This window comes from Arachis ipaensis, chromosome B6 (assembly GCF_059453495.1).
Source record: "Arachis ipaensis isolate K30076 ecotype BB chromosome B6, ASM5945349v1, whole genome shotgun sequence".
Classification (NCBI taxonomy): Eukaryota; Viridiplantae; Streptophyta; class Magnoliopsida; order Fabales; family Fabaceae; genus Arachis; species Arachis ipaensis.
In genome coordinates this window covers 33094566-33120131 of record NC_142441.1, presented here as the reverse complement: position 1 = coordinate 33120131, position 25566 = coordinate 33094566, and the positions used below count along the sequence as shown (strand labels likewise).

Sequence of the window (25566 nt, the reverse complement as noted above, 5' to 3'; positions counted from 1 at the left end):
ATTTACTATCCTTTTACATCTGTCACTACGCCCAGCACTCGCGAGTTTGAAGCTCGTCACAACCATCCCTTTCCAGATCCTACTCGGAATACCACAGACAAGGTTTAGACTTTTCAGATCTCAGGAATGGCCATCCATGGGTTCTAACTTATACCACGAAGATTCTAATATCTCGGACTCGGTCCTCTGTATTAGATATCTAAGAGATATTCATTCTAGCTTGTTTGCATGTAGAACGGAAGTGTTTGTCAGGCACGCATTCATAAGTGAGAATGATGATGAGCGTCACATAATCATCACATTCATCATGTTCTCGGGTGCGAATGGATATCTTAGAGAAGGAATAAGCTTGAATTGAATAGAAAAACAGTAGTACTTTGTATTAATTCATGAGGAACAGCAGAGCTCCACACCTTAATCTATGGTGTGTAGAAACTCTACCGTTTGAAAATACATAAATGGTAATGGTCCAAGCATGGCCGAATGGCCAGCCCCCATGAAAGTCTAAGATAGCATAAAATTGATCAAAGATCGCTACAAAGATAGTAAAAAGTCCTATTTATACTAAACTAGTTACTAGGGTTTACAGAAATGAGTAAATGATGTAGAAATCCACTTCCGGGGCCCACTTGGTGTATGCTTGGGCTGAGCATTGAGCTTTACACGTGTAGAGGTCTTTCTTGGAGTTGAACATCAGTTTGTAATCTGTTTCTGGTGTTTAACTCCACTTTGCAACGTGTTTCTGGCATTTGACTCCAGAATGCAGCATGGAACTGGCGTTCAACGCCAGTTTACATCGTCTATCCTTAATCAAAGTATGAACTATTATATATTACTGGAAAGCCCTGGATGTCTACTTTCCAACGCAATTAAGAGCGCACCATTTAGAGTTCTGTAGCTCTAGAAAATCCACTTTGAGTACAGGGAGGTCAGAATCCAACAGCATCTGCAGTCCTTCTTCAACCTCTGAATATGATTTTTGCTCAAGTCCCTCAATTTCAGCCAGAAAATACCTGAAATCACAGAAAAATACACAAACTCATAATAAAGTCCAGAAATGTGAATTTTAATTAAAAACTAATAAAAATATACTAAAAACTAACTAAATCATACTGAAAACTATGTAAAAACAATGCCAAAAAGCTTATAAATTATCCGCTCATCACAGGCGCATAGCGTCTCAACAATACCAGTAACAAACAATAATTCCATATTCCTCAGAGATCACTTTCAATATTCATAAATTCATCATTATTCCTTGAGTCCCAGACTCATCACAATATTATCGGTTCACATTCTCACAATCCATCGCTCAATCATCATTACATTACTCTGCCATCTCACTCAACTAGTTCTGTCCTCAGTACCCCAGAAACCTCAGTCTCCACCTTCTAGATTCATACAGAAATTCACTAAATTAAGTCACTAACTCATCCTTAGAAGTATTAGAGTCTAAGTACTAGATAGTATTCCTAAATGACACTTAAAGAATGTTTGGAAAGCTCGAGAACCTTTGAAAACGAAGAAAAATGATTTTTCAGTAAAACAGGGGTCTTGCATACGCAAGCCCCTGCCTCGCGTACGAATTCTGTTGAATAAGGGGTGGTCGCGTACGCAACCCCCTGCTCGCGTACGCGAGATGCCCAACCCGAATGGGTTGCTCGCGTCGCGTATTAAATTTCGCGTACGCGAGATACCCAACCCGAATGGTTTGGTTGCGTTGCATGCACTGTGTTGCGTACGCATCTAGTGCCTCACGTATGTGAGATTCCCAACCCGAATGGTTTGGTTGCGTCGCGTGCACCATGTCACGTATGCGACTCTCACCAGACTCAGAAAAATTTCAAAGTTGCAGAATTCAGTTTTAGGCACCAAACTTTAAATAGTCATAACTCCCTCTATAAAAATCTATTTTCATCAAACTTTATATCAATTTTAAGATATTTAAAGGAACTTTTATTTAAGACAAATTTCAACAAATTTTAAAAAACTGAGGCTCAAGTTAGAATCTGTCAAAGTTCACTAAAAACTGGTTTTTACCAAAAGTTAATAAGGTTCTCAACTTCCAAAATTCACAACCAAAACCAAATATCCTACAACCAAAACAATTTCAATAGTCCCCAATATGTGCTATACACTAAACTTGTGTCCAATCAAGCCTCTAATCACCAACAACTAATCCAAAGCTCCAATAATTCACAATTCAAGCTAGACATACATCATTTATTATAAATCAATACCTAGGGTTCATCAATTTCACAAATTTACAAGGTAAAGAGTTTTCTTACCTTTTTTGATGGTGTTTGGGGCATAAACCACTAATAGCCCAACCTTAGATACCACCTAATTAATCAAAACACAAAAATTCACTCAAAACCAACACCCACATTTTTGAATTTATTAGGGCTGAAAAAAGGAGAGAAAATTTAGAGTTCTTACCTACACAAGTTAGATAGAACTAACGGGCTCGGCAAGAGTTTCACGTAGCCATCGACGGCACGCGAATCAGAGCTCTGTAGCTCAAGTTATGGTCACTGGAAGTTGTATGTGAATAGTGTTTTCTCGCTTCCCCTTCTCCTCTCAATGCAGCTGGTATGTGTTGCGTTTGATGAGGAATGAGGCTGAAATGAGTTCATTAATGAACTTATATATGTTGGGCTTGGGCCCAATTGGGTCCGGTCCAACCCATTAGCGTTTTTGGCCCATTTGGTCCAACTTTGGGCTAAACCTTTTAAAATTAGTGCCCGGTTTTCAATTCTAAATGTTTTTCTAAGGTTTTCTACTGTTTTTATTATTCTCACATAGTACCGGACAAACTTAAGCCGGTATTGTCGGTTAATTTACCGGTTTGCATTTTTACGCGATTTTTTGCAAAAAATTACATTTTCCAACTCAAAAAAAACCTATTGAGTCCAAAAATTATATTTAAATTTTCTAATTCACATTCTAAATTTTTGGATCCTATTTTGGGAAATTTAATTATTTAATTAAACGGTTAATTAATCGTAGTTCTTACATTCTCCCCACCAAATAAGAAATTTCGTCCTCAAAATTTAGTGATTACTTGAGAATAGCTCAGGATAATCCTTCCGCATCTCGAACTCCAATTCCGAAGTATGCTCTTCCACTCATGCTCTCTTCCAAGCAACCTTGACCAACTGAACTTTCTTTCCTCGTAGTTTCTTCACACTAATGTGGTCAATTCGCATCGGTGCTACTTGAAAAGTCAAGTTCTCCTTTAGCTCAACCAACTCAGGCTCTAACACATGAGCTGCATCCGACGTGTACTTACAGAGTTGTGACACGTGGAATACGTCATGTAAGTTAGACAAATGCGGCGGCAAGGCTACTTGATATGCCATCGGCCCGAATCGTCTCAAAATGTCAAACGGCCCTATATACCTCAGATTCAACTTCTTTGTCTTAATCGCCATTCCAATCCCAGTTGTAGGAGTAACCTTCAGAAATACATGCTCGCCCACTTCAAATTCCTCCTCAGATCTACATAGATCTTCTGTCGGCTCTGTGCAGTCAAAATCCTAGCTCAAATCTTTTTAATCTTCTCAGTAGTCTCTGTTACCGAATCCAGCCCTAACACACTTGCCTCACCGGCCTCATACTAACAAAGTGGAGATTGGCACTTCCGTCTATACAAGGCCTCATACGGAGCCATCTCAATGCTCGCATGAAAGTTGTTGTTGTACGCAAACTCCACCAATGGCATATAACGGTCCCAACTTCTCGGTTGATCCAAGACACACGCCCTTAGCATATCCTCCAATGTCTAAATAGTCCGTTCTGACTGTCCATCCGTTTGTGGATGATATGCCGTGCTGAGACAGTCTCATACCGAAAGCTCTTTGGAAAGCTTCCCAAAATCTTGATGTGAATCGGGGATCACAGTCTGACACTATGCTCGATGGCACTCCTTGCAACCTTACAATATCGTTGATGTACAACCTTGCCAATTCCTCCATAGAGTAGTTCACTCAAATAGGCAGAAAATGAGCAGATTTGGTTAAGTGATCCATGATCACCCACACCGCATCAAATCCCGACCTAGTTTTTGGTAAACTGGTCACAAATTCTGTTGCAATTCCTTCCCACTTTCACTAAGGAATCTCAAGTGGCTGTAACATTCTCGATGTTCTCTGGTGTTCTATCTTCACTTTCTGACCCGTCAGACACTTAGATACAACTGCAGCTACATCATTCTTTATCCCAGGCCATCAGAACATCTTCTTTAGATCATAGTACATCTTCGTACTTCCTGGATGAATAGAAAACCCACTGCTATGAGTTTCTGACTACAACTCTTGTCTCAAACTCCTAACATTCGGCACATAAATTCTCCCCTTATATCTCCACAGCCCTTTATCATCCTTAGTAAACTCTCCATGCCTCTTCTTGCCAATTGGTTGAAACATCTTCTGAAGTTCTTGTCCGTTTTGCTGAGCCTTCTGAATTTTTTGACTTAAACGTACTCAAAATGCACAATTGGTTCAAATAGGCTTGTCCGTCAGCTTCACCAATATCCAGCTTAAGTTCTAAAACTTATCTACTAACTCTTCTTCTTTAATCCTCATCCAAGCTATCATCAAAGACTTTCGACTCAATGCGTCAGCCACAACATTCACCTTTCCAGGGTGATAACTCAATTCAAAATCGTAATCTTTCAGTAGCTCCATCCACCTCCTCTGACGCATATTGAGTTCTTTCTGATCAAAGATGTACTTGAGACTCTTGTTATAAGAGAAGACTCTAAAGCTCACCCCGTACAAGTGGTACCTCTAAATCTTCAATGCAAACACAATCACCGCCAATTCCAAGTCATGAGTTGGGTAATTCACCTCATGTGGTCTCAGCTAACGTGATGCGTAAGCCACTACGTTCTGATGTTGCATTAACATGCAACATAAACCCTTCAACGAAGCATCACAGTATACTTCAAACGGTTCGTGTGGTTCAGGTAGAATTAAAACTGGTGCTGAAGTCAAATTTTGTTTCAAAGTCTAAAAACTCTCCTCACACTCCGACGTCCACACAAACGGTACCTCCTTCTGGGTTAACTTAGTCATCGGTAGTGCAATTTGAGAAAATCCCTCGATGAATCTTCGGTAATATCTGGCCAAACCCAAGAAACTCCTAACCTCAGTCACCATAGTCGGTCTCTCCCATTCCATCACTGCGTCCACTTTTGAAGGATCCACTTCTATTCTGTCCTTACTCACCACATGACCTAAGAACTTCACTTCTTCTTTCTAAAACTCACACTTCGACAACTTGGCATACAATTTCCGCTCCTTCACCGTCTTTGAGTAAACTAAGATGTCGTGTATGAAAACTACCACGAATTTGTCCAAGAAGGGACAAAATACTCTGTCCATGTAATCCATGAACATAGCAGGTGCATTCGTCAACCCAAAGAATATCACCGCAAACTCGTAGTGTCCATAGCATGTCCTAAACGCAGTCTTTGGAATGTCATCCTCCTTCACCATTATCTGATGGTAACCGGATCTTAAATCAATCTTGGAAAACACCCAACTCCTTGTAATTGAACGATTAAGTCATCTATCCTCGGCAACAGATACTTGTTCTTCACAGTTACTTTGTTTAACTGCCAGTAATCCACACAAAGTCGCATTCCTCCATCCTTCTTCTTCACCAATAAAATTGGCGCTCCCCAAGGAGACACACTGGGTCGGATGAACCTCTTGTTCAGAAGCTCTTCCAACTGAGTCTTAAGTTCAGCAAGCTCTATCAGAGCCATTCGATACGGCATAATCGACACTAGTCTGGCCCCCAGCACCAAGTCAATCACAAATTTAATTTTCCTTTGAGGTGGGAATTCGGGAATATCTTCAGGAAATACTTCAGGAAAGTCCCAAAGTACCAGAATCTGATCTAGCCTCTGATCATCACCTAGCGTATTCGCAGCCAATAATATATAACCCTGGCACTCTTCCCTACCACAGTTCACCATCACAAAGTTCAGGTAATAACCTTTAGCTACCACTTCTCCACCTTCTCCACCTTCTCCTTCCGGCATAAACCGAATCAATTGCTCAAAGGAATCCAACAATACCCGGTTCTTTGACAGCCAATCAAACCCCAAAATCATCTCCAACCCAACCATTGGCAAAAAAATTAAGTCATAGACAAATTCTCTATCCTCAAGCTTGAAAGATACTTGCCTACAACCTAACCTTGTCATAACCGTTTGATACGGAGTATGCACATGCAAATCGAAAGCTAATTCTGACATTTTCAACCCTAGTTCTTCAACCTTATCAAATGCAATGAAAGAATGCGAAGCCCCAGTATCATACAGTGCAACTAATATTTTACCACCAACTAAACAATTACCTTTTATCAGAGGATCCGCCTTAGCAGCATCATTGGCGTTCACAGCAAATACTCGCCCTTGGTGCTGATTTCGACCCTCATTTGGGTTCCTTCAACAAGTACAATCCTTCGCCATGTGACCAGGCAAACCACAATTGAAGTAACCACCTGTTTCGAGGGTTACCTGAAACTGTAGGTCAATCTCAGACGAGATCTTCTGTACTGGTCAGAGATGGCGTATTCGGTTGGGGGGTGATGGTCGGAGCTGTCGTGTCCAACTTGTTGGACTGGCAATGCTGCTGATCCTTTGTCAACGGAGGGTGGTGGTACCTGCAAGGGACTCCGATGCTTAAGTTAGCATGGGTATTAAACAGTTTTTAGTAGAATCAGAGTATGAGTTATACCTGGGTGCTCCAGTGTATTTATAATAGTAGGAGATGACCTTTCTGGGGATAAGATAGTTATCTTATCTTATCTTTGAATGAAGTCATCTTATCTTCAAGGGAACCGCCCTTATCTCTATAGGCTTGGGCTGCCTTTAGATTTGGGTCGTGTTCCTCTATCTGGGCCCTTATTGGGCTTTCCTGGCAATTTGGCTGAGCTCTTTGAGAAGAGGTCGGGTAGTCTGACCTGAAGAGGTCGGTTGACTTTGTCTCTAAACATCCCGGTCGGAGAGCTCGACCCAAGGTATGAACAGTGCCCTTGCTCGAGTGTGGTCTTCTTTTTGAGGTCGAGTCTTAGTTTTAGGACTTCGATCTTTCTCTAGTGAAGCCGAACTCGAGCATTTTGTCAACTTCGCTGAAGCTTTTGAATGTGAAGCGTTTCTCCTTCTCTTTTTGAAAGCGCGCGCTTCCCATTCACACTCTTTGTCTTGGGAATGTGCGAGGTTTTAATAACCTCATTAATCCCTTTAATGCTCCATTTCTTTTGCCTCTTTCATTTTGAACTTTACGCAAAAAATGGTTTTTCTTTTCTCTGTTTCTTTGCTTGCTGTAACTTCCCCCCTTTTCTTTCTACCTTTCTGTTGAGACTTGCGTTTCTCTCTGCGACACCATTTGTTGATCGTTGGTACTTTCTTTTCGCTCGAAAGGGTGATTTCCAGATTCCGTCTTCAGTTTCTTTGGAGCTTTCTCCTTTTTTCAGGTTGGTGTTTCCTTCCATCGTTCTTACTTTTTCCTTTGATAAAGTTTTGTTTTATTTGAGTGTATGTTGCAAAGCTTGCACTTTTATCTCTGTGACGTATTTTTCTAGCTTCTTCTTCGACCTTATGTATTTTCTTTGGTATTTCTCCTGATGATTGAAGCTTTTTGCATGTTTGTTGCCTGTTTCTATAGTATTTGATTTTGTGGTTTTTTTTGGGATAATGGCTTGTTTGATTTTGACAAAGGTTGCGTCTTTTGTGGTTTCCCCTTGACATGTTCTATTACTTGGCAGTTCCTTTTGCTGATAGACTGAAACTGTATTTTGAGAGGTGGCTTTATTTGGTTTTTTCTTCTCGGAGTGTTGGTTGAGAGAGGGTTTTTCTTTGTTGGGGTAGCTTTGTAGAGGATAATGGTCTTTTAATAATCTTGCTTTGATTTGTGTCTTTCTTCTCAAAGCGTTGCTTAGAGTCTTTTGCTTGGGATGTTTTAGCCTCTGTAGGCTTTTCTGAGTCTTTTACTCTATGTCACTGCCTCCAAATGATGCCCCTGGACCTTGGTGTGTGTCTTTTCTTTTACTGTTTGTATTGCTCTGAGTCATATTGTCTGAGTTGTTTTGATATCGCCTGAGCTGTATTTGGTTAGCAATCCATTTTCTTTTCTTTTTTGTAGGACTAGTTGGCCATGTCTTCTCGCAAAAATATTGTCGAGGCATCTTCTAAGGTTCCCAAGGGGATGTCCGACTGGTTGGACTCCCTTATGTTGCTGTGTGTTTCTCTAGCTAATTCTGAATTCTGTGTGGAGCTTAGGAAACACCACCGAATCTGTAGTAGTAGGGATCAGGAGAACAACTATAAATTGGTAGCACCTGATTCTGATGAAAGGGTTTGCTTCCCTGTTCTGACCTAGGGGGAGCATCCCTTTTTCTACGCATACGACTTCTTTTTAGCTAGATGAACATCACCCTTCCCTTCACTCCTTTTGAGACCGACCTGTTATGGTCGTATAATGTGGCCCCATCTCAGCTTCATCCGAATTCTTGGGGTTTCATCAAGATTTTTCAGTTGGTTTGTCAAGAATTTGATGTTAAACCTTCTCAAACCCTTTTTCTGTATCTTTTTGTGTTGACCAAGCCTGGGACTACAAAAAAGAAGGCTTCTTGGATTTCTTTTAGGTCTGCCCAGGGACATAAAGTTTTTTCCATGTATGATGAGTCTTTCAGGGATTTTAAGAATTACTTTTTAAGATCCGAGCTGTTGAAGGAGCTCGTCCTTTCTTTTTGGATGAGAATGGCGAGCCCCGCTTTCCCTTAGAGTGGCAGAAGAACGTAGTGGTGTCTAGGTATACTTGGGAAATGTTGGACGAGGTCGAGCAGGCTTTTGTAAATGTCTTGGAGGATATTTGGGGGGAACCTCCCCATCTTGATACCAAGAAGTTTTTGGGGAATTCATCCCTTGTCCGAACTGTGCTGGGTATTCATTATATTTTGCTCTACTTTACTTTGCTTTCTTCTTTTTCCAGTTTGTAATCTGCTTCTATGGTTGATTTTGTTTTTCAGAGATGGTTAAAAATAATGACTCCATGAGGGCCTTTAAGAAGGCAAGGAAGGCTACAACTGCTCAGAATATTTCGGCTAGAGGGGCTGGGGAATGGTCTTCTCATGTTCTTCCCAAACAGCCAGTGCCGAGCTCTCCTGGACCGAGGAAAATGATTCCTACCCCTCGGGTCCATCTGCTCGACCCTCCCCAGTCTTCTGCTGCCGTTTTTTCTCCTACGGCTGTTCCTCCTTCAAAAAGATCTCGGACTGTTGAGCCCTTCAATCTGGACGTTCCTGATTTCGATGCTATTGGGTTTGTCGACCAGCAGATTGGTCCCTATGGTGCTCTTCCTATAGATGGTGTTTCTCTTCTTCGTCATTTGGATTTCATAACTCGGAGTAGCATCAAGATGGCACATATAGGGACGGCTCTGTACCGAACTGCCCAAGATCTTTCTATCCATGCAACGAAGGCCTTTATGGAGGAGGCCAAATCAGAGTTTGACCGGATTAAGGGGTTAAAGGAGGAGCTCGAGGTGAAGGTGACCAAGTTGGAGAAAGAGTTGGAGGGTGAAAAGACTAGAGCTATTGCCTTGGCGGCTTCTGTAAAGTTGGCTGAGGATACGGCGTTGAAGCATAAGGAGAGCTATGTCACGACCTATAGGGAGATGATGCATCTTAGGGAAGGTTTGGAGTCTGCCCGAGCTAATTATGCCGAGCTCCAGGGTCATCTTGTGGGCAGTGTCAATGCTGCTTATGAGAATTTGAAGGATCAAGTTTGAGTTCTTGCGCCCGATCTTGACCTCTCTCTCTTCAGCTTAGACAACATTGTGAGGGACGGTAAAATTGTCCCTGATGATCCTGATGATGACGACGTCGAGCCTCCTTCTGTGCCTACTGCCAAGGTCTCTATTGCTCCGACTTCTTCAACTCCTTCAGCTGAGGTTGGTCATCCCTAGTCGGATTCTGATTGTCAGTTCCTGAACCGGGGTGATGGGACGGTGGATGCAGTGCCTCTTCAGACTCGTCCTCCTTCACCTCGTGATGCTGTGACTGGGAACTCTTTGGATCCTCTATGATTATTCTAGATGTTTTTGTATATAGCCCGGCTTGTGGGCTTTAAACTTTTTATGTTTTGTAACTTGTGGTTTCTTAACTGCTGGACACCTTTAGTTGCTTTTCTGTTAGCAACTTTCTTTGAAAAACAAAGTAGTTTCTTGAGCTCTTGGGGATGACTTTTGGTGGCCTCTTGAGTCTTGTTATTATTATCATAACTTATTCCTTTCGTAATATGCTTGGCTGCACCTATCTGACACTTTCTAGGTTTTTGAGTGCGTTGGAACCTTGTTGTCCGACCTCTTTTGGTTGCCTTCGTACTTTCATACTTGTAGCTTTATTCTTTTGAGGTCGTGGATTTCTGGGTCCAACTTGTATGCCTTCTGTCGGCCGATTTCTTCATCTTGGCCTGAAGGTATTTCTAGTAATCCATTTTGTTTGGACCTTTGTTAGGTCTCTTCCATGGATTTACCTTTAACTTTTGGCATCTTGGTTGGGCTGACTTTATCATGTCGGTCCGTTCTAAGTTATTTCTAGTAATCATCTTTTTTGGACCGTTGTCAGGTCTCTTTTAGGGATTACTTTTTATAACTTTGTTTTGTGGGAGGCCGACTTCATCATGTCGGTCCCTTCTAAGTTATTTCTAGTAATCCTCTTTTTTGGACGTTTGCCAGGTCTCTTTTAGGGATTACTTTTTATAACTTTGTTTTGTGGGAGGCCGACTTCATCATGTCGGTCCCTTCTAAGTTATTTCTAATAATCCTCTTTTTTGGACCTTTGTCAGGTCTCTTTTAGGGATTACTTTTTATAACTTTGTTTTGTGGGAGGCCGACTTCATCATGTCGGTCCGTTCTAAGTTATTTCTAGTAATCCTCTTTTTTGGACCTTTGTTAGGTCTCTTTTAGGGATTACTTTTTATAACTTTGTTTTGTGGGAGGCCGACTTCATCATGTCGGTCCCTTCTAAGTTATTTCTAGTAATCCTCTTTTTTAGGGCTGGCCAGGCCTCTTTCCAGGGATTTACTTTTTATAACGTTGGTTATTGTGATCGACTAGTCCGACTTCTATACGTCGGCCTGTCTTTAAGTTATTTTTAGCAACCCATTTTTATTAAGACCTTGTCAGGTCCTTTCCATGGATCACTTTCGATAACTTCTTGCATTATTCTATTTTGTTGTCTTTTCATCTTTTCTGATTTCGTAGAAATTGGGTTTGATCCTGTTTGGTCGACCTTTTGATGAATTCGGGTTTCATCTTCATTGGTCTTTACCGTGATCGAGCAGTGAATCTGATTTTCACTTTCTGCTGATATGTAGCTTTATAATCGGGTGATGAATTTTTGCGTTTCAGATTAATGCGTCTTGAGGATTCGTAGAAAATCTAGAAACTTTATTTAAAATAAAGAAAATGCAAATATACATATGTGGGCATTCTAAGTCAGGTAGTTCATGGATCCTGGCTTGGCACCTCGTTAAAAAATCTTTTCAGGAAAAAGAGTGCACCATATCCTAAGATCCTTATTACCTCTAACTATAATACCTTCATAGGTTGCGGGCGTGTCATGACCTTGGAAGCTCTCACCCTTCAAGCTCGGACAGTCTGTAGTAGCCCTTTCTAAGTATTTCTACGACTCGGTAGGGCCTTTTCCAGTTTGCTGCCAGCTTTCCTTCTCCAGGTCGTGTTGTTCCGATATCATTTCGAATTAGGATGAGGTCGTTCTCGGCAAAACCTCGTGGCACTACCTTTTGGTTGTATCTTGAAGCCATTCGACGTTTTAATGCCTCTTCCCTGATCCGAGCTTGGTGCACGAAATTGTGATGTCCAGGCTCGAACAATCCCTGGCAACGTGAGCAACTTGGTACGCGTAATCGTGATTACACTTTAATTATGTAAAATTCATGGCTCTTTCTTTCCCTGGCAATGGCGCCAAGAACATGGTGCCAATACCATGGTTCACAACTTCGATACAACTAACCAGCAAGTGCACTGGGTCGTCCAAGTAATACCTTACGTGAGTAAGGGTCGAATCCCACGGAGATTGTTGGTATGAAGCAAGCTATGGTCACCTTGCAAATCTCAGTTAGGCAGATATAAATTGATAATGGTGTTTTCGAATAATAAATAATAGAATAGGGATAGAGGTACTTATCTAAATCATTGGTAGGAATTTCAGATAAGCGAATGGAGATGCTTTTTGTTCCTCTGAATCTCTGCTTTCCTACTATCTTCATCCAGTCAGTCTTACTCCTTTCCATGGCTAGCTTTATGTGATACATCACCACTGTCAATGGCTACTTTCGGTCATCTCTCGGGAAAATGATCCAATGCCCTGTCACGGCACGGCTAATCGTCTGGAGGCATCACCCTTGTCAATGGCTTCATCTTATCCTCTCAGTGAATAATATGCTCACGCACCCTGTCACGGCACGGCTATTCATCTGTCGGTTCTCGATCATGCTGGAATAGGATTTACTATCCTTTTGCGTCTGTCACTAACGCCCTGCAATCGCGAGTTAGGAGCTCGTCACAGTCATTCAATCAGTGAATCCTACTCGGAATACCACAGACAAGGTTTAGACCTTCCGGATTCTCTTGAATGCCACCATCATTCTAGCTTACGCCACGAAGATTCTGGTTGGGAGATCTAAGAGATATTCATTCTAGCTTATTTCATGTAGAACGGAAGTGTTTGTCAGGCACGTGTTCATAGGGGAGAATGGTGATGAGCGTCACACATAATCATCACCTTCATCACGTTCTTGGGTGCGAATGGATATCTTAGAAGCGAAATAAGATGAGTTGAATAGAAAACAGTAGTACTTTGCATTAATCTTTGAGGAACAGCAGAGCTCCACACCTTAATCTATGGAGTGTAGAAACTCTACCGTTAAAAATACATAAGTGAAGGTCCAGGCATGACCGAGATGGCCAGCCCCCATGGTCTAAGAACTATGCATTCAAAGATGTTCCTAAGATCCTAAGGTGATCAAAAGATACCTAATACAATAGTAAAAGGTCCTATTTATAATAAACTAGCTACTAGGGTTTACAGAAGTAAGTAATTGATGCATAAATCCACTTCCGGGGCCCACTTGGTGTGTGTTTGGGCTGAGCTTGAGTGTTGCACGTGTAGAGGTCCTCCTTGGAGTTGAACGCCAGCTTTTGTGCCAGTTTGGGCGTTCAACTCTGGTTTTGGCTCCTTTTCTGGTGCTGGACGCCAGATTTGGGCAGAGAGCTGGCGTTGAACGCCAGTTTACGTCGTCTATTTTTGGCCAAAGTATGGACTATTATATATTGCTGGAAAGCCCTGGATGTCTACTTTCCAACGCAATTGGAATCGCGCCATTTAGAGTTTTGTAGCTCCAGAAAATCCACTTTGAGTGAAGGGAGATCAGAATCCAACAGCATCAGCAGTCCTTCTTCAACCTCTGAATCTGATTTCTGCTCAAGTCCCTCAATTTCAGCCAGAAAATACCTGAAATCACAGAAAAACACACAAAATCATAGTAAAGTCCAGAAATGTGAATTTAACATAAAAACTAATGAAAACATCCCTAAAAGTAACTAGATCCTACTAAAAATATACTAAAAACAATGTCAAAAAGCGTATAAATTATCCGCTCATCACAACACCAAACTTAAATTGTTGCTTGTCCCCAAGCAACTGAAAATCAAATAGGATAAAAAGAAGAGAATATACTATAAATTCCAAACTATCAATGAAACATAGCTGCAATCATATGAGCGGGACTTATAGCTTTTTGCCTCTTGAATAGTTTTGGCATCTCACTTTATCCATTGAGGTTCAGAATGATTGGCATCTATAGGAACTTCAGATTTCAAATAGTGTTATTGACTCTCCTAGTTCAGTATGATAATTCTTGAACACAGCTTCTTTATGAGTCTTGGCCGTGGCCCTAAGCACTTTGTTTTCCAGTATTACCACCGGATACATAAATGCCACAGACACATAATTGGGTGAACCTTTTCAGATTGTGACTCAGCTTTGCTAAAGTCCCCAATTAGAGGTGTCCAGGGTTCTTAAGCACACTCTTTTTTTTTTTGCTTTGGACCTTGACTTTAACCGCTCAGTCTCAAGTTTTCACTTGACACCTTCACGCCACAAGCACATGGTTAGGGACAGCTTGGTTTAGCCGCTTAGACCAAGATTTTATTCCTTTAGGCCCTCCTATCCACTGATGCTCAAAGCCTTGGGATCCTTTTTATTTCCATTGCCTTTTGGTTTTAAGGGTTATTGGCTTTTTGCTCTTGCCTCTTGGTTTTAAGAGCTTTGGCTTTTTCTGCTTGCTTTTTCTTTTTTTTTTCCTATTTTTTTTTTCTGCAAGCTTTGTTCTTTGCTGCTTTTTCTTGCTTTAAGAATCATTTTTATGATTTTTCAGATTATCAAATAACATGTTTCCTAGTCATCATTCTTTCAAGAGCCAACATATTTAACATTCTTAAACAACAACTTTAAAAGACATATGCACTGTTCAAGCATACATTCAGAAAACAAGAAGCATTGTCACCACATCAATATAATTAAGCTAAGTTCAAGGATAAATTCGAAACTCATGTACTTCTTGTTCTTTTGAATTAAAACATTTTTCATTTAAGAGAGGTGATGGATTCATAGGACATTTATAACTTTAAGACATAGTTACTACTACTAATGATCATGTAATGAAGAAACGAACATAGATACGCACATAACATAGAAAACGAAAAACAGATAAAGTAAGAACAAGGAATGAGTCCACCTTAGTGATGGTGGCGTTTCCTCCTTGAGGAACCTATGATGTCTTTGAGCTCTTCTATGTCTCTTCCTTGTCTTTGTTGCTCCTCCCTCATTGCTTTTTGATCTTCTCTTATTTCATGAAGCATGATGGAGTGCTCTTGATATTCCACCCTTAGTTGTCCCATATTAGAACTTAATTCTTTTAGGGAGGTGTTGATGTGCTCCTAATAGTTTTGTGGAGGAAAGTGCATTTGAGGCATTTCCGGGATTTCATGGTGATGAGCTTCATACGCCTCTTGAGCTCCATGAATGGGCTCTCTTGCTTGCTCCATCTTTTTCTTAGTGATGGGCTTGTCCTCTTTAATGAGGATATCTCCCTCTATGTCAATCCCAACTGAATTGCATAGGTGGCAAATGAGGTGAGGAAAGGCTAACCTTGCCATAGTGGAAGACTTGTCAGTCACCTTGTAGAGTTCTTGAGGTATAATCTCATGAATTTCCACCTCTTCTCCAATCATGATGCTATGGATCATGATGGCCCGGTCTATAGTAACTTCAGACCGGTTGCTAGTGGGAATGATTGAGCATTGAATGAACTCCAACCATCCTCTAGCTATAGGCTTGAGGTCCAATCTTCTTAGTTGAACCGGCTTGCCTTTGGAGTCAATCTTCCATTGAGCTCCTTCTACACATATGTCCATAAGGACTTGGTCCAACCTTTGATTAAAGTTGACCCTTCTAGTGTAGGGGCGTTCATCTCCTTGCATCATGGGCAAGTTAAACGCTAACCTCACATTCTCCGGACTAAAATCTAAGTATTTCCCCCGAACCATTGTAACATAGTTCTTTAGATCCGGGTTCTTACTTTGATCATGGTTCTTGGTGATCCATGCATTAGCATAGAACTCTTGAACCATTAGGATGCCGACTTGTTGGATGGGATTTGTTAGAACTTCCCAACCTCTTCTTTGAATTTCATGTCGGATCTCTGGATACTCATTTCTTTTGAGTTTGAAAGGGACCTCGGGGATCACCTTCTTCTTGGCCACAACATCATAGAAGTGGTCTTGATGGGCTTTGGAGATGAACCTTTCCATCTCCCATGACTCGGATGTGGAAGCTTTTGTCTTCCCTTTCCCCTTTCTAGAGGATTCTCCGGTCTTAGGTGCCATCAATGGTAATGGAAAAACAAAAAGCTTATGCTTTTACCACACCAAACTTAGAATTTTTCTCTCCCTCGAGCAATAAAAGAAAGAATAGATGAAGAAGAAGAAGAAGAAATGGAGGAGAGGGAGAGTGGTAAGTGTTTTCGGCCAAGAAGGGTGTAGAGGGGTGTGTTGTGTGAATTTGATGAAGAATGGAGGGTTTTATATAGGGAAGGGAGGGGGGGTTAAGGTTCGGCCATATGGGTGGGTTTGGGTGGGAAATTGGTTTTGAATTTTGAAGGTAGGTGGAGTTTATGAGGTAGGTTTATGGGGAAGAGTGGATGGATGTGAGTGGTGAGGAGGTGATGGGGAAGAGAGATTGAGGTGATTGGTGAAGGGTTTTTTGGGGAAGAGTGTTTATGGGGTTGTGTGAAAGAGAGTGGTGAGAAGAAGTGAGTGGAGGTAGGTGGGGATCCTGTGGGGTCCACAGATCCTGAGGTGTTCAAGGATTTACATCCCTGCACCCATTAGGCATGTAAAAATGCCTTTGTACCCAACTCTGGGCATTCAGCGCCAGGTTGGTGGCCATTTTGGGCGTTCAACGCCCATTTGTGTGCCATTTCTGGCGTTGAATGCCAGAACCATGCCTGTTCTGGCGTTCAGCGCCCAGAAGCTGCCCATTTTGGGCGTTCAGCGCCAGAACCATGCTCTGTCCTGGCGCTGAACGCCAGACAGATGCTCCTCCAGGGTGTGATTTTTCTTCTGCTGTTTTTTATTCCGTTTTCAATTTTATTTATTTATTTTGTGACTCCACATGATCATGAACCTACAAAGACATATAACTAAGAAAAATATAGTTAAATAAATAAAAATTGGGTTGCCTCCCAACAAGCGCTTCTTTAATGTCAATAGCTTGACAGTGGGCTCTCATGGAGCCTCACAGATGTGCAGAGCTTTGTTGAAACTCTCCAACACCAAACTTAGAGTTTGGATATGGGAGTTCAACACCAAACTTAGAGTTTGGTTGTGGCCTCCCAACACCAAACTTAGAGTTTGACTGTGGGGGCTCAGGTTGACTCTGCTTTGAGAGAAGCTTTTTCTGCTTCCTCTCCATGGTTGCAGAGGGAGATCCTTGAGTTTTAAACACAAGGGATTTCTCATTCCATTGAAGGACTATTTCACCTCTGTCAACATCAATCACAGCTCTTGCTGTGGCCAGGAAAGGTCTTCCTAGGATGATGGATTCATCCTCTACTTGTCCATGAGCCTATTTTCTTGAGTTATCTGCCATCTCTAATGAGATTTTAGCAGCTTACACCCCATAGATTCCCAGTTTCTCTATTACAGAGAGGGGCATGAGGTTTATTCCTGAACCAAGGTCATACAGAGCCTTAAAGATCATGGTGCCTATGGTACAGGGTATTATGAACTTTCCAGGATCCTGTCTCTTCTGAGGCAATGTCAGTTGATCCAGATCACTTAGTTCATTGATGAACAAGGGAGGTTCAACTTCCCAAGTATCAATGCCAAATAATTTGGCATTCAGCTTCATGATTGCACCAAGAAACTTGGCAGTTTGCTCTTCAGTAACATCCTCATTCTCTTCAGAAGAGGAATACTCATCAGAGCTCATGAAGGGCATAAGGAGGTTCAATGGAATCTCTATGGTCTCTAGATGAGCCTCAGAGTCCTTTGGTTCCTCAGAGGGAAGCTCCTTATTGATCACTGGACGTCCCAGGAGGTCTTCCTCCTTGGGATTCACGTCCTCCACTCCCCTAGTAGGCTCGGCCATGGTGCTTATGTCAATGGCCTTGCACTCTCCTTTTGGGTTCTCTTCTGTATTGCTTGGGAGAGTACTGGGAGGGATTTCAGTGATCCTTTTACTCAGCTGGCCCACTTGTGCTTCCAAATTTCTAATGGAAGACCTTGTTTCATTCATGAAACTTACAGTGGCCTTGGATAGACCAGAGACTAGATTTGCTAAATTAGAAGCATTTTGTTCAGAGTTCTCTGTCTGTTGCTGAGTGGATGATGGAAAAGGTTTATTATTGTTAAACCTGTTTCTTCCACCATTATTAAAGCCTTATTGAGGCTTTTGATCCTTCCATGAGAGATTTGGATGATTTCTCCATGATGAGTTATAGGTGTTTCCATAAGGTTCACCTAAGTAATTCACCTCTGCTATTGCAGGGTTCTCAGGATCATAAGCTTCTTCTTCAGAAGATGCCTCTTGAGTACTGTTGGATGCAGCTTGCATTCCATGCAGACTCTGAGAGATCATATTGACTTGCTGAGTCAATATTTTGTTCTGAGCCAATATGGCATTCAGAGTATCAACTTCAAGAACTCCCTTCTTCATAGGCGTCCTATTACTCACAGGATTCCTTTCAGAAGTGTACATGAACTGGTTATTAGCAACCATGTCAATGAGTTCTTGAGCTTCTGCAGGCGTTTTCTTTAGGTGAATGGATCCACCTGCAGAAGTGTCCAGTGACATTTTTGATAGCTCAGATAAACCATCATAGAATATATCCAGGATGATCCATTCTGAAAGCATGTCAGAAGGACACTTTTTGGTCAACTGTTTGTATCTTTCCCAAGCTTCATAGAGGGATTCACCTTCTTTCTGTCTAAAGGTTTGAACATCAGCTCTAAGCTTGCTCAGCTTTTGAGGAGGAAAGTACTTGGCTAAGAAAGCCGTGACTAGCTTATCCCAAGAGTTCAGGCTGTCTTTGGGTTGAGAATCCAACCATAATCTAACTCTGTCTCTTACAGCAAAAGGGAAAAGCATGAGCCTGTAGACTTCAGGATCTACTCCATTAGTCTTAACAGTATCACATATCTGCAAGAATTCAGTTAAGAACTGAAAAGGATCTTCAGATGGAAGTCCATGAAACTTGCAGTTCTGCTGCATCAGAGAAACTAATTGAGGTTTCAGCTCAAAGTTGTTTGCTCCAATGGCAGGAATGGAGATGCTTCTTCCATGTAAATTGGAATTAGGTGCAGTAAAGTCACCAAGCATCTTCCTTACATTATTATTATTTTCGGCTGCCATCTCCTCTTCCTGTTCGAAAATTTCTGAAAGGTTTTCTCTGGATTGTTGTATTTTAGCTTCTCTTAGTTTCCTTTTTAGAGTCCTTTCAGGTTCTGGATCTGCTTCCACAAGAATGTTCTTATCCTTGCTCCTGCTCATATGACAAAGAAGAGGGAACAGAAAAAATAATAATAATAATATGGATCCTTTATACCATAGTGTAGGGATCCCTGTGTGAGTAGAAGAAGAGGGGGAGACAAAGAATGTAATATAATGGAAGAAACACAACTGTGAGGATGGCAGAGATGTGAGATGAGATGTTAGGATATGAATGAATAAATAAAATAAGATGGGGGAGGGATAATTTTCAAAAAATATTTTTGAAAAAGAGTTAATGATTTTCGAAAATGGTTTTTGAAAAATGTTAGTATTTTTTCGAAAAAAATTTTTTAAAATTAAAAATAAGAATAATTAGTTAATTAAAAAGAAATTTTTGAAAAAGAGGGAAGATATTTTCGAAAATTAGAGAGAGAGAGAGAGTTAGTTAGGTAGTTTTGAAAAAGTAAAAAAAACAAACAAAAAGTTAGTTAGTTAGTTGAAACAAATTTTGAAAACCAATTTTTGAAAAGATAAGAAGTTAGGAAGTTAGAGAAGATATTTTGAAATCAAATTTTTGAAAAAGATAAGAAGATATTTTTGAAAAGATATGATTGAAATTAGTTTTTGAAAAAGATTTGATTTTTAAAATCTCAATTAATGACTTGATTTACAAGAAATCACAAGATATGATTCTAGAGCTTAAAGTTTGAATCTTTCTTAACAAGTAAGTAACAAACTTGAAATTTTTGAATCAAAACATTAATTGATTATGTTATTTTCGAAAATTTGGTATAAAAATAAGAAAAAGATTTTTGAAAAATATTTTTGGACTTTTCGAAAATAACTAAGAATTTTGAAAAAGATTTGATTTTTGAAAAAGATTTTGAAAAAGATAAGATTTTCAAATTGAAAATTTGATTTGACTCATAAGAAACAACTTGATTTTAAAATTTTTGAAAAAGTCAACTCAAATTTTCGAATTTGATGAGAGAAAAAGGGAAAGATAATTTTTTTGATTTTTGAATTTTTATGATGAGAGAGAAAAACACTAAAAAGATGCAATGCATGAAATTTTTAGATCAAAACATGTGATGCATGCAAGAATGCTATGAATGTCAAGATGAACACCAAGAACACTATGAATGTCAAGATGAACATCATAGACACAATTTTGAAAAATTTTTAATGCAAAGAAAACATGCAAGACACCAAACTTAGAATTCTTTAATGCTTAAGCACTAAGAATTCAAGAATGCATATGATAAACATGAAAAGACACAAAACAAAAAATCATCAAGATCAAACAAGAAGACTTACCAAGAACAACTTGAAGATCATGAAGAACACTATGAATGAATGAAATTTTTGAAAAAATGCAAGATGCACATGCAAATGACACCAAACTTATAACGTGACACATGACTCAAACAAGAAACAAAAAATATTTTTGATTTTTTTATGATTTTCTAATTTTTTTGGAATTTTTTCGAGAATTAATTGAAAAAGAAAAAATAAGGATTCCAAAATTTTTAACATGAATTCTAGGAATCTTGCATTCTTAGTCTAAAGCTTCAGTCCAGGAATTAGACATGGCTCATGAGCCAGCCAAGCTTTCAATGAAAGCTCCGGTCCAAAACACTAGACATGGCCAATGGCCAGCCAAGCTTCAGCATGTAATTCAGACATGACACGCCTGACATACTCATTCCCAAAGGAATTAGACATGGCTTTACAGCCAGCCAGGCTTCAACATGCTTCATGAAACACTAGAATTCATTCTTAAAAATTTTGAATAAAATTTTTGAAAATATTTTTATATTATTTTCGAAAACAGATGAGAAAATTTTAGAAATATTTTTGAAAATAAAATAAAAAGAAAATTACCTAATCTGAGCAACAAGATGAACCGTCAGTTGTCCAAACTCGAACAATCCCTGGCAACGGCGCCAAAAACTTGGTGCACGAAATTGTGATGTCCAGGCTCGAACAATCCCTGGCAACGTGAGCAACTTGGTACGCGTAATCGTGATTACACTTTAATTATGTAAAATTCATGGCTCTTTCTTTCCCTGGCAATGGCGCCAAGAACATGGTGCCAATACCATGGTTCACAACTTCGATACAACTAACCAGCAAGTGCACTGGGTCGTCCAAGTAATACCTTACGTGAGTAAGGGTCGAATCCCACGGAGATTGTTGGTATGAAGCAAGCTATGGTCACCTTGCAAATCTCAGTTAGGCAGATATAAATTGATAATGGTGTTTTCAAATAATAAATAATAGAATAGGGATAGAGGTACTTATGTAAATCATTGGTAGGAATTTCAGATAAGCGAATGGAGATGCTTTTCGTTCCTCTGAACCTCTGCTTTCCTGCTTTCTTCATCCAGTCAGTCTTACTCCTTTCCATGGCTGGCTTTATGTGATACATCACCACTGTCAATGGCTACTTTCGGTCATCTCTCGGGAAAATGATCCAATGCCCTGTCACGGCACGGCTAATCGTCTGGAGGCATCACCCTTGTCAATGGCTTCATCTTATCCTCTCAGTGAATAATATGCTCACGCACCCTGTCACGGCACGGCTATTCATCTGTCGGTTCTCGATCATGCTGGAATAGGATTTACTATCCTTTTGCGTCTGTCACTAACGCCCTGCAATCGCGAGTTAGGAGCTCGTCACAGTCATTCAATCAGTGAATCCTACTCGGAATACCACAGACAAGGTTTAGACCTTCCGGATTCTCTTGAATGCCGCCATCATTCTAGCTTACGCCACGAAGATTCTGGTTGGGAGATCTAAGAGATATTCATTCTAGCTTATTTCATGTAGAACGGAAGTGTTTGTCAGGCACGTGTTCATAGGGGAGAATGGTGATGAGCGTCACACATAATCATCACCTTCATCACGTTCTTGGGTGCGAATGGATATCTTAGAAGCGAAATAAGATGAGTTGAATAGAAAACAGTAGTACTTTGCATTAATCTTTGAGGAACAGCAGAGCTCCACACCTTAATCTATGGAGTGTAGAAACTCTACCGTTAAAAATACATAAGTGAAGGTCCAGGCATGGCCGAGATGGCCAGCCCCCATGGTCTAAGAACTATGCGTTCAAAGATGTTCCTAAGATCCTAAGGTGATCAAAAGATACCTAATACAATAGTAAAAGGTCCTATTTATAATAAACTAGCTACTAGGGTTTACAGAAGTAAGTAATTGATGCATAAATCCACTTCCGGGGCCCACTTGGTGTGTGTTTGGGCTGAGCTTGAGTGTTGCACGTGTAGAGGTCCTCCTTGGAGTTGAACGCCAGCTTTTGTGCCAGTTTGGGCGTTCAACTCTGGTTTTGGCTCCTTTTCTGGCGCTGGACGCCAGATTTGGGCAGAGAGCTGGCGTTGAACGCCAGTTTACGTCGTCTATTCTTGGCCAAAGTATGGACTATTATATATGTATGGAAAGCCCTGGATGTCTACTTTCCAACGCAATTAGAATCGCGCCATTTCGAGTTCTGTAGCTCCAGAAAATCTACTTTGAGTACAGTGAGGTCAGAATCCAACAGCATCAGCAGTCCTTCTTCAACCTCTGAATCTGATTTCTGCTCAAGTCCCTCAATTTCAGCCAGAAAATACCTGAAATCACAGAAAAACACACAAACTCATAGTAAAGTCCAGAAATATGAATTTAACATAAAAACTAATGAAAACATCCCTAAAAGTAACTAGATCCTACTAAAAATATACTAAAAACAATGTCAAAAAGCGTATAAATTATCCGTTCATCAGAGCTCTTTCTCGGATTTCTGGAAGTAGGTCGAGTTCTTCCCTTTGAAGTTGGGGGTTGGCCTCTTCGTTGTAGTGGATTACTCTGGGCGACCCTTCTTTGACCTCCAATGGGATTATTGCCTCCATTCCGTAAGCTAATTGGAAGGGTGATTCCTTTGTGGTGGAGTGTGGAGTTGTCCGATATGCCCATAGGACTTTTGGGAGCTCTTCGGCCCAGGCTCCCTTTGCATCCTATAATCTCTGTTTTAGCCCGGCTAATATGACTTTGTTAGCAGCTTCTGCTTGTCCATTGGCCTGGGGGTATTCTACGGATGTGAATTGGTGTTTTATGTTTAGATCGGCCAACAGCTTTCTGAAGCCTGCATCTGTAAATTGAGTGCCATTGTCTGTTGTTATAGAGTATGGAACCCCAAACCTTGTGACAATGTTTCTATATAGGAATTTTCGACTTCTTTGAGCAGTGGCATTGGCTAGGGGTTCTGCCTCGATCCATTTTGTGAAATAGTCTACCCCCACTATGAGGAATTTGACTTGTCCAGATCCTTGAGGGAAGGGTCCGAGAAGATCGAGTCCCCATTTTGCGAATGGCCAGGGTGAGGTTACGCTGATGAGCTCCTCTGGCGGGGCGATGTGAAAGTTGGCATGTTTCTGACATCGTGGACACACTACAAGAAGTACGGTTAATGGCAGCGGTTGTTTTCATGATTAGCGGCGGTTTTAAACCGCCGCAAAATCAAATACCGTCGGTTTAGTGAACTGCCCTGGTTATCGGTGCGGGAAAATGATTTTGTGGCGGTTTCCAGCAACCGCTGGTATAACCGCCGCTGAATCAGTATTTTGCGGCAATTAATTTTGTGGCGGTTTTAAACGGCCGCAATATTCAAGTATTAGAATTTCTGCCCTTTTTAACGGCGATTACAAACTGCCGCTAATTTTAATACAAATTAAAAAAAAATATTAAATTTTCCTTTTAAAATTCGCTGATTTTAGTAATAATAATAATAGAGACAATATAAAACACCGTACTAAAAACCAATGGGTATAGGTTTTAATAATAATAATTACAATGGAAGTAATAATAATATGAAGTATAAAAATAATAAGTATAATAATAGCCCCTCTTCAATTGCATTGATCCTTTTCTGCTTGTCTTGAAAATCTGGAAGTGCTGGTGCAGTAGCATCTTGATAATGTCACTAATTTACTGACCACTAATGTACTTTTGATTTGCCAAATTCTGAACCTGAAAATGTTCATTTAAATTAAACAATATATTGATAAAATATTTCAATATTAACCGGTGCCAAGCTTATCACTAATGTTCTTCTATTGCCAATGATTGAGAATGTAATACAACTCAATGATCAATGATCGATACAACTCAATGTATGGAAGGCCAACTAAATGAAAATTGTTGTTTGCATATGCCTAAGTCCTAAATGAGAAACGGTGAAAGTGTGAAACACGTTGCATCTAGTGAGACCATAGTAATATTATTTTTAATTATAAATGTTGCTTTGATTATTTAGTTGTTCCTTCATTCACATACAAGTAAATGCGTGGAAAGGTTGCTGTATCTTCTCTGCAATGTGAAAGAATGCTCATAAAAATCATAGATGAATGATTGAAAGCTTAAGGTTACTTGATAAGCCATGATTTGTTTTCCTTCCAACCTACTCAATCCAAAACTTTGTACGCATTCGTTATTTTCTATGATTAGATTACTAGTATTTTATTTGGAGATAATTCAATCAGTTAGGTTCATGGTACATAGATGGAGAAGCAGGGGAACCATGTGCATAATACTTTATTACTAATAGTAAAACCATAAGCAATAATGAATTTTCAGACATACCTTAATGCAAAACTCACTAGCACATGCAGGAATGACTTCTAATCCAAATTCATTTGTAGTTGCAAAGCGCCATCTGAATGAAATAAATTTTGTTGAAATTAATTAGCTTGCTATCTTTGAAACAAGCAATTTATTGTCATGTTATATGTCATTATTGAACTTCACATTACAAGATATAAGTTAAAATTAGCAGTACCTTAGTAGATTAAGAAGTAAGTCCTTCTTGAACACATACACTCCCATGAAAGCAATGTATGGTTTCTTTTCAGCCTCTTCCCATGAAAGTCCCAAGAGTGTCGTATCTACTTGCTAAATTATCTACTTGCATTAGCAGGGAAACAATATCCTAAAACTTGATATTAACAAGCATGAGTTGTGCTTTTTACCATTGCTTTCAGGTCTTCTCCTTTAGACTTCTCACTGAATGAAATCACCCTTCCTTTATTGTTTATCTTCATTAGACCAAAATCTGAGACACGGCTACATGAACACACCCATTCCGGCTTAAGCTTCTTATGTTGGGACCTCAAAATTATATTTTATCCTTCCTTCTCCACTTTCTGCACTATATCATGTAAAAGCATAATGAATTTGGAGATGACAAAATTTTAAAAACGAATGGCAAAATGTCATTATAATTTTTGCATAAGCATCATTTCTGTTGTATGGGAATGACTATGCAAAAGAGTTACAAGTTAATTTTTATTCAGTTTATATGCACCATGATTACAAGCATAATTGAGTTGAATTTTTATCATTTAAGAAATAGACAGCTGAAACCATATTTTGAGTTTAAACAAGTAATAACAAGGAGAAAAGGACAGTTGAAACAT

The 25566-nt window shown here is 40.0% G+C and overlaps 2 protein-coding genes and 1 non-coding gene across 3 annotated transcripts; 1 reads left to right on the top strand and 2 right to left on the bottom strand.

The window, feature by feature from the left end:
• Positions 1–3128: 3128 nt before the first annotated feature.
• LOC107646830 (uncharacterized) lies at positions 3129–3977 on the bottom strand. Its single transcript, XM_016350979.1, has 2 exons — positions 3705–3977; positions 3129–3458 (listed from the first exon to the last, which is right to left on the bottom strand). The coding sequence occupies exons 1-2, from the start codon at positions 3975–3977 to the stop codon at positions 3129–3131; spliced, it is 603 nt and encodes a 200-aa protein (XP_016206465.1).
• Positions 3978–18513: 14536 nt separating this feature from the next.
• LOC148555081 (small nucleolar RNA R71) lies at positions 18514–18621 on the top strand. The gene has a single exon (XR_015886990.1). It is a non-coding gene; the product is annotated as a small nucleolar RNA R71 (small nucleolar RNA).
• Positions 18622–24079: 5458 nt separating this feature from the next.
• On the bottom strand, positions 24080–25191 carry LOC107648673 (glucose-1-phosphate adenylyltransferase large subunit 1, chloroplastic-like). Its single transcript, XM_021104370.2, has 4 exons — positions 25120–25191; positions 24930–25042; positions 24734–24806; positions 24080–24121 (listed from the first exon to the last, which is right to left on the bottom strand). The coding sequence occupies exons 1-4, from the start codon at positions 25189–25191 to the stop codon at positions 24080–24082; spliced, it is 300 nt and encodes a 99-aa protein (XP_020960029.1).
• Between the last annotated feature and the right edge of the window lie 375 nt (positions 25192–25566).

Coding starts and splice junctions, on each gene's coding strand:
- LOC107648673 (XM_021104370.2), bottom strand. CDS start 25,191: ATGAAGATAAACAATAAAGGAAGGGTGATTTCATTCAGTGAGAAGTCT. Junction 24,807..24,929: donor TTACTTCTTAATCTACTAAG/GTACTGCTAATT, acceptor TATTTCATTCAG/ATGGCGCTTTGCAACTACAA. Junction 24,122..24,733: donor CTAGTGAGTTTTGCATTAAG/GTATGTCTGAAA, acceptor GAACATTTTCAG/GTTCAGAATTTGGCAAATCA.
- LOC107646830 (XM_016350979.1), bottom strand. CDS start 3,977: ATGGAGGAATTGGCAAGGTTGTACATCAACGATATTGTAAGGTTGCAA. Junction 3,459..3,704: donor ATGCCATTGGTGGAGTTTGC/GTACAACAACAA, acceptor GTATTTCTGAAG/GTTACTCCTACAACTGGGAT.